The sequence below is a fragment of the Sparus aurata genome, chromosome 4 (assembly GCF_900880675.1).
Source record: "Sparus aurata chromosome 4, fSpaAur1.1, whole genome shotgun sequence".
In the NCBI taxonomy this organism is placed as follows: domain Eukaryota; kingdom Metazoa; phylum Chordata; class Actinopteri; order Spariformes; family Sparidae; genus Sparus; species Sparus aurata.
In genome coordinates, this window is record NC_044190.1 from 12,612,059 (window position 1) to 12,625,084 (window position 13,026).

A 13,026-nucleotide genomic window follows, 5' to 3' on the forward strand; every position below is an offset into this window, starting at 1 on the left:
ATACAACAATCAGGGCTTATGTTGTTGTTATTTTGAATGCGCCATCTTGGTTATCTGGCTTCCTATGTTACTGTGGTTACAAGCCTGCTCGTGCACGGCAGGCTCCTCTGTGGGGAGGGGCTATGAAGGCAGGGACCTGGGAGCTGTGCTCATTCAAATTTTCAGTTTTTTCTCAAAACTCCAGACTGCAGCTTTAATTAGAGGTCAGGAAGAGAGAAAAGCAAAAGCAATAGCCAGTCTAATTAGTTCATCCTTGAGTCCAAATCCACATTCCATCAATGCCTTTTAGAATATGATGTTAACAAGAATGGGATGAGCAGAATACCCTAAAACGTAATGCCTCCAGCCATGGAGGCATGAAGACAATCCTATTTAGTGCTGTAGATAGCAAACACATTTTTAGTCATCAGTGCTACAAAGAGTGCTGTAAATGACTGCATCCTACACGAAAACACTTTTTTTCTGCTTGGATTAATGCACATTAGAGGTTTTATTAATTTATGTTTTGCCCTTGTTTTTCCTCTCACTGTTCTGCCGAATGGACTCAGCAGTCACATATTGCTGTGCACCAATCACAGTTAAGAAGCCTTTAAATCAAGATGTGCCTGTTTGTGTTTGGAAGACAGTGTAAAGCAAATCTGTTGCACGGTTCTGAACGGTACTTTTAAATAAAAAGGAAGGATGATTTTGAAAACTGTAATTGATTGTTGTGTATTTCTAATACTAGAAAAATTAAGAATTCAAACTCAGTTTTCAGGTTTTTAAAAATCACATTCAGCCTTGGATTGTATCTGTGTACACACAGAACAGAAAACATGCATAGGCAGTCTTTTCATTGCATCTTTTCCTCATACATCTCAATCATCCTGAAATTTAAGTCCTATCCACGAGCCATCTAAAGCCATTCATTATACATTTTGGGAATGGTCAAACACACCCCCAATTACATGGCTTGCATATAAAGGGCCACAATATAACTTAGTTTTGAGGAGAAATGCCGGAAGCAGAGAAGCAGTTGAGAGGAAGAAGAAGCGTAATTTTATGGTCTGTGAAGCTAATGATTGTGTAACGTTTAGAGGGTTAAGTTATTGCATTAGCACCAAAATGTAGCAAGTCGAATGTCTCAACGTGAACAAAGCGGAAAATGCTGTGAGTTCAGAGCCACGGACTTTGGAGAGTTGAAGAAAAAAAAAAGAAAGTGGTTGGATTTCATGCGAGAGGCCAAGAAGCACATCTCTGCGCACAATGAGAATATGTGAGCTACTGGAGGAGGAGTGAGGATCCCTGCGCACTCTCTACTTGATGAGCACTCATCGTCATGGGCCAGAACATCAGTATGGTCCCTTTAAAAGTCACTAAGTGAAAACAAAGTCAACAACTTGTTGTGTAATCATAGTGAAGGTTTCTTATAATTATATTAATATAATAAATTTAAGTGAAAAAACAGCTCTAAATAAAATTCACACTTTTCTTTGTCAACTTGCAACATCAAACTAATCAGACTGAAAAGACGTGCATGGTATGCACAGTTTTAAAGTGTGAAAGTACACACAGTCTCACCCTCTGTGGATTTTTAAAATTGCAGAAATCGGCATGGAAAGTGGTGTAAGTACATTTTAAATGTGTACACTTGGTTTATACAATTGGCCCCTATTATTGTTAGAAGAGATACACACAGCAGGAGGTATTACAATTGGATTCATCTCTAATATCCAGGACAGCCTGTCCAAGCCATAAAAAGGACCACATAAGTCATCCGTGGAAGCAGCTTCTTACAACCATTTTTGGTTGTAAGAAGCTCAAAAAAATTTGAGACAGTGCGATTAAATTTTACATTTAGTCGTGCATGTGTGACCCGTGAATTTGATTTCTTTTTTTTTACACTGGTACATGGAAGGGGCAAATCAAATAATCTGTAATTACCGGTGGCAGGCCAACGTATGTGAGAGGGGCAAGGAATGGGGAATGGCACTGTAAGTGGATAATGTGTGAAGGGGGAGGGTCCTAAAGTTGTTCCAAGCGCAGAAGGGGAAGGTTTCACTTTCAGCGAACAATGGCGAAACGAACTATTGACGCTTACCACATATTCTACCAGATACGTGCCAGCTGCATTACGGCTCTGCCACACCAGTGGAGCTGAAGTCTATGTGTTAACTTCCACCAGGTCCTGTCTGTCTGTCTGTCTGTCTGTCTGTCTGTATATACTGTGCTCCTAAAATGTACTCCTGGTAAAAAAGATTAGCCTGGAGCCCTGTATGTATGTGTATATATATATATATATGTGTATATACATATATATATATATATATATATATATATATATATATTTATATATATATATATAAAAAGTGGTTGTGGTACCTTAAACTTCTGCTCAAACTTGTTTTTTGCTACATTAATACAATAAAAAATGAAGATAGAAAGAACAAGAAAGACTGGGAGGAAACAGTGAGAGAAAGTAATGGACTGACAGATGTAAACTCATTGTTCCTTCAATAAAGCTGTCTAGATGTCAGATGTTGTGTGTGCTGTTTGACATTTACGCCGTCACAAACAGGCCCACACAGACTGTGTTTCATGTGTCTTACACCAAACTGAGCCAGACAGCCAGACTGAAGCTCTTCTCGCCTCTGGTAATCCAAATAGCCAGAGTGCTGTATCCGACATCAAAATGAGGAGAGACATAGGGTGGGAGGGGGGGTGGAGATGGTGATAGTGGTGGTAAGGGAATTGAAAGGGAGAGCAACAGCAGACGTGAGCGACAGTGACTTGCGAATGAGAAGTCAGACTATTGATCTTCGTGGAGGTTGAGAGCTTTCTCCTGGTCAAAGAAGCTGGCAGAGAGGATGGCACATGCTGCCACACACGCAGACACACACGCAGACACACACACACACACACACACACAGAAACAGAGTCACGATGCGTCACTTTAAATAAAGGCCACCCACATGTCCGTTGGCCAGGTCGAGCAGGTCCCTCAGTCTGCAGCCTCGCCTGTGCCTCCTCTCGTAACAGATGCTGTTTTCCAACACCACATAGTCGGCCCCGGCGGCCCTCAGGATGGCATGGACTTCCTCCGGGGACCGGCGGGCATAAACCTGATACACCTGCTCACACAGACACACACAGACACACACAATGGAAAAGGATCTATTTAGGATTGTGTGGACTTTTGATTGCATTTTTTTTTTTGCCTAAAGATCATCTGGCTTTATATTTAAACACCAATACTGCTGGAAGGAGAAAACATCTCTCCTGAAACTCAATTACCAAGCACATTTGCTTTCTGAATTACAGTGTTGACTGAAGTTAGTTCAGATTCAATTATGAATGTTTACTGGAAAAACCTGAAGAAGAACAAGGATGAGTGGAAAAAACAGAGTGAGAACAAAAGCACAAGTGTTAAACACAACAGATCTCAGAAGTCTCTTACAGTTCATCTTGTATTTGTGGGCAATGAATTAAAACTTTTTCACAACAATAGATGTAAATTGACAAATGATGCAACCAACTGGTAATGTGAGAAATTAATTTTTGACTGATGTTTTGCAGGGAACACTGAAGTGACAAGCCAACTTTCAGCTCCCTCTTTTTTATATAGTGCACTATGCCTTATTTACCTTTGTCATCTGAATGCCCGAATTCTGAGTGTAATTCCCATAATTGAAGAGGCATATGCACTGCTTTCTGTCAAGAACCCTAACAGCTTTAAACATGTGAAAATTATGTGTGACACTGCACCTGTCAATGATGACACGAGAGAATGATCATTCTTAGATGGTTAAATTGTCAGTTTACAAGGGCTTTTAAAAGCATCGAAAAGACAAAAGACAAAAGATGAACTTGGGGAGTCTACAGAAAGACTTGAGCTATTTTTGCAGTTAAGATGCACTAAGAAGAGCTATATGTGGAAAGAGCAGAAAGCCATTCACCAAAGGTATGGGACTAAGCACGGAAAGAAAGCATCTGATGACAGATCAATCCATCCATCCAGTGAGAACTTTGCTTTTTTTTCCTGTCATGTGGAGATTTTTCCATTGAAGAGAGATGGAGTGTTTTTGTTTTATCTTTACTGCTTCAGTTTGTGATTGCATTTTTGCTCTTTCCACTGCATTAATGTTAGTAAGACTCTCATCCATGGAGTGTAGTCTTCCACGCCGAAGACAGAGACTTGTCAGAGCTATCATTGTCTTTTTCTTGCATCACATCAATGGAAAACTAAAGGATAGACCTATTTAACCTGTGTCTTTATTTAATAACTGATTGTTTAAAGTTTAAACTAATAATTACTACGAAAGAGGCACAAATGTACTCTTTGATTTTCAAAAAGCCTGCTTCAAATCCAAAAACAGCTGGTCAGTGTGTTTTTAGCAAACACTACATAAACAAGATGAAACATTGCATTTGTTTGGGACCATTTTCAGCCGCAGATTAATCCACAGTTGGTGCTCTTGTTTGTATTAACAGCAGCAGGACGGTTGTTGCTGATTGATATGTTTTTAATATTTTTCTAGACATCAGTGAAGCTCTATGCCACAGAGGAAGAACTTCTTAAAGCGAAACTCTCGCCAAAAAGCAACCAAGGCTTTATTTGTGATTGAATATGAGTCAAACCTTTGTGTAAATGCATAATTACGAAGAAAGAGGCAGTTATACGATTTACCGTAGTTTCGTTTTCGGGCAAGCTAATTTTAAATGGGGTGCAGGGGCACTTTTACACTAGCATCAAATTCGCTATTTTTAAAACACTAAGAAGGCTCGACACAACATGAAACTTTGCTCGTAGTATCACCAGGTTCTCTACACATGAACACGAGCATTGAGAACATTGTTTGTGTACGCAGAGTTTACTAAAAAGAAGGTTTTTGAACTACTCACCATGAAGCTGGATCTCCGGCGCGCCACCGTCATGGCAGACAAAAAGTGTCGATCCCCGAGTACGACCTAACAGGCAGGAGAATAATGGTGGACCTCCTACCTGTTAGGTCGCAATGTTTTCAAAGCTCGTGTTCATGTGTAGAGACCCTGGTGATACTAAGAGCAAAGTTTCATGTTGTGTCGAGCCTTCTTATTGTTTTAAAAATAGCGATTTTGATGCTAGCGTCTACGGAAGAGGATTAGGGCCACATGTGATTTTTATTTTTAGTTCTGACTTTAAAGTCAGAATTCTGAAAAAAAAGTCAGAATTCTGAGATTTAAGTCAGAATTCTGACTTTTTTCTCAGAATTCTGACTTTAATCTCAGAATTCTAACTTTAATGTCAGAATTCTGACTTTAAAGTCATAACTAAAAAAAAAAAAATCACATGTGGCCCTAATCCTCTTCCGTAAGCGTCAGAGTGCCCCTGCACCCCATTGAAAATTAGCTTGCCCGAAAACGAAACTACGGCAAATCTTATAATTGCCTCTTTCTCCGTAATTATGCATTTACATGAAGGTTTGACCCATATTCAATCACAAATAAAGCCTTGGTTGCTTTTTGGCAGGAGTTTCACGTTAATAGAAGTTCTGATCTGTGGCATAGAGCTTCACTGATGTCTAGAAAATTTTAAAAACACATCAATCAGCAACAACCGTCCTGCTGCTATTAATACAAACAAGAGCACCAACTGTGGATTAATCTGCGGCTGAAAATGGTCCCCAACAAATGCAATGTTTCATCTTGTTTATGTAGTGTTTGCTAAAAACACACTGACCAGCTGTTTTTGGATTTGAAGCAGGCTTTTTGAAAATCAAAGAGTACATTTGTGACTCCTTTTTACACTAATGACCTTTGGGCTGAACGTTAAGAATGCATGCCTGCTGGGTATGGTGAATTAATTCAAAAAGGAAGGAAAAAAACATGTAGGTAACAAGAATAACTGTGGTCTTTGTCAACTAATGAATTAGTTTTTACTAACAAGCCCAGAAAAATTTTTTAAACATCATTAAGGTTCTTACAAATGTTTGAAAGTGCATTTGCATAGTTTTCCTACTCAATACCACACATGCACGCACTCACAGCCCAGAAGGTCTGCACCAGTGTCGTGGATCATTAATGAGCTCCACGCAAAGCCGCGGCCTCGCCAGCAGCTCAGCATGGCTGACTTCCCACTGGGAGGCAAAACATAGGCACGGCCACCCATGAGATGACCCACACTACATTATTTTCTGCTCAGACACAAACCGAATGCTGAAGCAAAAATAAAGGAATAATAGTAAAGCTAACTTGGCACAATTTATTTTGCATCAGTCCTATGTGGTTGTGCTGACAGCATGTTTGAAGCATACTATGTTTTTTGTAAAAAGTGTTTCAGATGTTAACTTCACAGTAACACGGTTATTTAAGTCTACCGGCTGAACATGTAATAAAAATGGTAATGTGAAGGGAGGAAAACCTCATTGAAGACATAATGCAAAAATAATACACAAAAAGAAAAACAATTTGGGTTTAGAAACATTTCATGCCATTGACTCATCATCATTCCATTTGTAAAAAATAGAATCAAATGGAAATATTAAATGTGATCAGTAGGTTTCAAAAGTGCTTTCTCCATCCAGCATTAACACCAAACAATAAGCATTGCTCTTGTGAGGCATTTCTCACATGCATTACTTAGATGCACTTAAGTGTGAGCACCACCATTCAGCTCTCCTTTACCATACCTTCAGCTTTCTCAGGCTCTCATTTTGTTGTGTTACTATTCAGTGCAACTTAATGGATGCATATTGTACTCAGTGCATCTCCAGATCCTACATTCATTGAGGCAATCACTGGGGGTCACTGGCCCCCATCTCTTGACAATTTCCTGGTCCCTCACGCAAGACATTAGCACAGAGCTGAGAGAGACAGATGGGCGAGGCAGCATGGCTCCAGCTGCAGATGCATGATATGGATTTTTAGAGTCTTTAGAGCATGACAAAGTTCTGGAAAAAGGCAGGAAATTTGAACTTCTGCTCCTGCATCAAAATATTGGCTCAAAGTTGTACAATAAAATGGTAACCCAGAAAATAAGGATCAAATCATGTGGTGGTACACTAATGCACAATATCTTCTTTCTGCATTTCAGGGTCTCTCAATCAAAACAGAAGACGGAAATGAGATCATGGGAGTTTTGGTCTTCATTGTAATGGAACCAACATTAAAGATCAAAAATCATCCATCCATGTGACTCAGTCAGAAATTATAATTTAGGGCGCTATCTTATGCCCTTCCCCAAGCGCTGCACAGTCCAAGTGTAGTTGCTTGTTTCAGACCGACAAAATTGTCATTTTCACAATCCGCACTAACGTTGTGTAAATAGCAAATGTACCTATACTTCCTGGTGTCCCTGGGCATGTTGGACTTAAAGTAAGGTGTGGTCAGGCACATTGATAGCACATTGCTCTCGAGGCAGCAAAAAGTGACAGCGCTGTAGACCAACAAAAAGCTGGTGTCAAAGGCTCAGTCTGTTTCCTGCTATTTAAAGGCATGTATTATTCAGAAAGTATTATGTCCCTACCCTGGGTGGGTTCACAATGCACGAACACTCTGATCTTCTGATTGGAGAGGCTGCCTTACGAAATTTTAAACGTTTTCATGAATGCAGAAATGTCACTGTAACAAATACCGTGGCACATAAAATTAGTAAAACTAAAAGCTGAAGAGAAAACTCCAGAGGAAACAGAATTAAACTTTAAGCTTCTGAAATAAATATTTGTAGAGAGGATCTCAAGAGTTATCAGGACACCTGATTCATACTAATCCATTTTACTGTATGAATTTGGACTGTGTGTGAGAGTAGGGGCGGTTCTAGGGGGGGGGCAACAGGGGCCAGTGCCCCCATAACTCTGAGTCTGGACCCCCCCTGTGGCCCCCCTGACAGGGAGTCTGCATTAATAATACAATGACAGATTTCTTGCAATGATTTTGTTCTGAAGGGAAAGGCAGAAATAAAGTGTCTCAGCAGTTTACTACCCAATCAAAATTGCTGAAATTGTAAACACTGCTTTGTCTGAATGAGGGATTTATCCTTTTTTCCGGGTTGTATGTGCCCCCTAACAAATAAGCCGGCCCCAAACTGGCCCCCCTACTAAAACTGGTCTAGAACCGCCACTGTGTGAGAGTCAGTGAGTGAGGAGTGAGGAGGGAAGTCAGAGAAAATACACTGATATTTCACAGAAGAGAAGGATGAGTGCCACTGTGTGTGTTATAGTGATGAGCAGATCTCAGTCTGTTGATCAGGTGGGGCAGGTCATTCAAATTATCAGTCTGATTAAAAGCGGGTAGGATGCAGGTGGGTGAAATACAACTTTAATGAAGAAAATGTTAATGATGTTACCTGCAGCAATCTTCAAGCAGCAGAACTAATACGTGTATCTCTACATTATCATGCACATTTGCGCACAAGGGACAGGGACAAGGGACAACTAAATTGATTATTTAAAATTTGTAAAGTATTTAATGTTAATAAATCGTCTGTGTTCTTCTACACATCAAAAGCTCACAGAAGTTACAGCAACAGGCGACTAAACGAAATGCACTGCTCAAGATCTGCTTGACTTTAAAAAATGTGTAGTTTTAAGGATTCACTGACACCATGAGTATAGAGACAGGAGCAGAAAGGAGAGGGTGGAGCATAAAATAAGAGAGTGGTTATCATGGCAACCTCAGCAGTCAGAGGTTCAGTGTGTGAGTCAGGAAACTCGTCCACTGAATGCTAGGTGCAAAATATTACAGGGAAAAGATTAAAAAAAACAAAACTGTAGTGGTCTAAGTGAGTCAAACAACAAATCCCTACCACATTCTCCACCCAATCCACTATCGTCACATAGCCAAATCAATGGATTTTATTATTTCATTACACAATTTTATTATATGGAATTCATCTTTGTGGATTATTAAAGCATGATGGCTGTCTTTTGCCTCTTTGCACCAGCTTTTTACCCATCTGACAGTTTGCTACACTAGCACTGCACTATACAGTTTACTATGATGATGGCTAACCACTCAAAAGGACTAGCAGTTCGAGACAATATTTGATTTTAGGCTAGGGGATTCTACACAGAAAGCAGGCTACTTCTACTGATGGTCATCATTGATTTTGGCTGTGACCAGCATATAAAATCTGCTAACAGTTGTTGTTTTTTTTTATCTTGACCTAAAATGCAGAGACCAGAGGCTGGCAGGTTTAAAGGGTTGTATTTCAGGACAGAGTTCTTAGAGGAAGTAGTGGATGAGGAGAACAGAAAGGCAAGCTGGGTTGTCTGTTAAGAGATCTCAGGTGAGCCAGAGGAGCAAGAAGGTGCTGGAGGTGCTGCACACCGGGGAAGAAAATACAAAAGCATGAGGTGAATCACAAAAACACTGGAGCGTAGGCACACAAACAATCTCAACACTAGATAATACTTTGAAGATAGTGAATACAATAGCAAGTGGCACTGGTATAATAACCATACAGGACGGAACAATTTGGCACCGGAGTGGAGAGGAGAACGGAAATGGTTGGTGCAGACACTGCTACCACGCTCACACACAGGGAAGGGAGCAGGAAATATACAAAACCACAAAAAAAACCTGACTACAAAAGAAGAACTGTGACTCAAGCAAGGGACGGATGAGCGCTCTTCTGGGCCATACCCTTCCCAGTCAACCAGGGATATGAAAACACCTGCCCCAGCGACGAAAATCCAAAAGGCAATGAACAGAGTAGACTGGATGGCCGGCCAGAAGCCGGGGAGATGGAGAGGGTTCAGCCGGCACATGAAAGGAGGGATGTACCTTGAGTGCCAGGGGGAGTTTGAGTCAGGGCCACCACAGGGTTAATCATTTTGACAATCTCAAACAGTCCAATTTATCCAGGTACCATCTAAAGGAAGTCTGTTTTGAGGGGAAGATCCTTGGAGGAAAGCCACACTTTTTTTACCCTGGGCGTAGGTAGGAGCTGTGTGTGGTGTCTGTTCCCCAGGGGTTGGTTCCATGCAGATGAACTGAGGAGGGCGGAGAAGGCAGCCTGCCAAACCCAGCGACACCTATGCAGGTGTTGGTGTTACCTCTGAACCACCACTTCAGCTTCCTGCTTGGGAAACAAGGGCAGCTGGAAGCCATTAACTGCCATGAACAACTACCTACCTATGGCGGAGCAAACCAGGGAGTTATGTGCGTACTCCACCCAGGGAAGATGAGTGGAACAGGAGATGGGATGTCTGGCCGATACACTGAGTCCCGGTTCGCCCACTCCATCTGCCCGTCGGTCTGAGGGTGGTTGCCCGGGAAGAAACGGACAGACACTGATTGCCTTTTACACCTGGGAAATAAACTGTGGCCTCCTGTCTGACAAAATGTCCACTGGGATAAGTGGTCTCTAAAGCAGACAGGAGTTGAGGCAGGGGGACAAAATGTACAGCTTTAGAGAATCTGTCAACAATGGTGAGTATAGCTATGTTACCTTCAGAGAGCGGCAGACCCTTGACGAAATCCACAGCGATGTGGGACCAGGGTAGGCCAGCAGGGGGCGGGATGAGAGGCTTTGCTGAGCAGGCAGAGACAAACTCATTAGTGACGTGGCTAGCATGGGGGCCACCAAAACCGCTGTTGGATGAGGCATAAGGTCCTTTTCTAAATTGGCTCGTCACCCAGGTTTTCAGAGTGCCCCGACTGGAGCACTTCCTTTCCCCCAGTGTGTGGTGGCCGCAGCTAGATGGGACATGATCAGCTCATCTGGAGTCTCTTCTCCAGAGATGGAGAACTGATGAGAGAGAGTGTGGGGTTTGGTGTTCCGGGGGCCACGGCGGTAGGTGAGGGAATAGCTGTAGCAACCCAGGAATAATGCCCAGCAAGCCTGGTGCGAGTTCAGTCGCTTGGCTTGTAGGTAGGCAAGGTTTTCATGGTCGGTCTAAACAAGGCAAGGATGGGCTGCTCCTTCCAACCAGTGTCTCCATTCCTGGAGCATGAGGGCTAACAGCTCGCGGTTAACCACATCATAATTCCTCTCGGCTGGGGTGAGACGAGGTAGAAGAAGAAGGCGCAGAGATGACGCTTCTGGTCTGCCGGTGACCGCGGTGACAACCTGCAACAATGTAGTGACAACTTCGCTGTCTGAGGCGTCCACCTCCACCACAAACCGGAGACCCGGATCCGGGTGACTGCTGTCATTTTTCACACTTTTCTCGTAAGGAAAACAAGCCTGTCTCCTACCTTTGGCTTGAGACATGCCCCGCTGCGGCTTCGTAGCACAAATGTATTTTAATTTATGTTAAAATGGAAATTACATTTTATTCTAGTTTGTATTTTGTTGTTTAGAATGAAAAGGACATTTTGTTTTGAATATTACAGTATTATTGCATGTGGCCTGACCGACCTCAATACATGGACCTTTGAGTCATTGAAAAAAATCTTTGTGGCCCTTTAAGATTAGTATTTGAGTACCCCTGCTGTATAGCCTGATTCTGCACTCTACGGTATTCACATTCCATCAGCCCATGACATTACCCTATGATTACCATGGCTATGGCAAGAAGTGGCACCTGCAGCTACCAGCAGCCACAGTCCTTACAACCTTATCTGATTTGAAAATAAATGTTAAAAAAAATGAGCTCAAATCCCTGAGAAGCCACATTAGCATTAGTGACGGTTTCATCCATAAGTATGCAGTTACCGATAGCTCCCTCAAACAATGTAACAAAGATGCGCATCAGAGGGGATTAAGAAGTGGGTGTACGCAATGCTGACTGAAAAATTTGTAGTTATATGCCGCATACCTGCACCACTGGTTGAAGTTACACTCCACACTGCCTTTGTGCTGAGCGTAAACATATACTTCAGACTGTATGTTTCACTTATAAGCTTATGCGAGTACAAACAGTTACTTAACATTACATATCTTTAGTTTATTTAACTTAGTTCACCGAAGAACTGTAAAAGTTAAATACCAGCTGAAGCAGTCAGATTAACATAGTGTTAGAGTACATACATCCACTTCCTTTGGATGTATGTACTATGCTGTTCTAAGCACTGCTAACGCTATGTCAATCTAGCATGCCATATTTTACATTTACTCATTTAGCCTTCACCTACAAATCAATGTTCAGTGGGTCAAGGAGAAACTTTTGTGAATAATTTTCACTTTAGAGAGAATAAACACACTTTATTCCATTCCTTATACATTTCTTCATGGGCTTTTGTTTTTGTAAAGTCAAGGCTAAAAAGCAGTTCACTTTTTTAAACCTCTTGTAAATGTATTTATTACTGAATGAATTACTGAATATCAAAACTGTTTCAGTCTCAGGAGGAATAAGGAGGAATTCAAACACTTTTATAAACTGAATGAACTAAATATCCATTATTCCTTGTGCTCTTAAGTACCTGCACTCAGACTCAAGGTAAGTCGTTAGAAAATGTAGACATGTGAAGTAACGATATTAACCAACTTGGCAACAGAGAAACATTACACATGAAAAAAAAAAACTGAAAATTGTTTCCCACACATAGGCGTTACTCACCCAGTTATATTAACAGCTGCCCAAGTATATTTGTTGATCAATTTTATTAAGCATTTTTTATTCCATCAATCCAACAGAATTATGTACCCCAATTACCAAGTAAACAGTAGCCTCTTTCACACTGCCGTTTGCATGCAGGGATCCTGATCCGCCTCTGGAGGTAGTATCAGGGCCGCATTATTGGTGAGCCGTCCCAGTGTGAACGGATAATTCGGAGGCGCGGAGCGGGGGCGTGTCGGTCTGACTAGTCTGATAACTGCACAGGTCCTTCACTCAACTAAATACAGAGAAATGTCCCACAAAGCAACGTTACAGGACCGAACAAAAGTAACGTAGTCACTGTAACTGTCTTTGGCAACTTATATGAGGAAAACAAATACCACAGCTGTACGTGGAGAAGCGCCTGTCCTCCTGTCTGTCCTCCCGACTCTTCCTCACATTTCTGCTAAAAAAACAGCGTTTGTCACCAGCAAAAAACTTTAACTCACGAGTGTCTGTGACGAAAATAAATCACCGCGACCGTCAGCTCTCCGGACCGAGACTTCAGGGAACTTTCCCCCAGAAA

The 13,026-nt window shown here is 41.7% G+C and overlaps 1 protein-coding gene across 3 annotated transcripts in view; it reads right to left on the bottom strand.

The window, feature by feature from the left end:
- dpy19l3 (dpy-19 like C-mannosyltransferase 3) overlaps positions 1 to 13,026 on the bottom strand; it is an 81,259-nt gene that overhangs the window by 3,242 nt on the left and 64,991 nt on the right. For all 3 annotated transcript variants that reach the window (XM_030413179.1, XM_030413180.1, XM_030413178.1), the window contains exon 18: positions 2,952 to 3,110. In XM_030413179.1, coding sequence (XP_030269039.1) covers positions 2,952 to 3,110 — 159 coding nt within the window. The remainder of the gene's footprint in view (positions 1 to 2,951; positions 3,111 to 13,026) is intronic.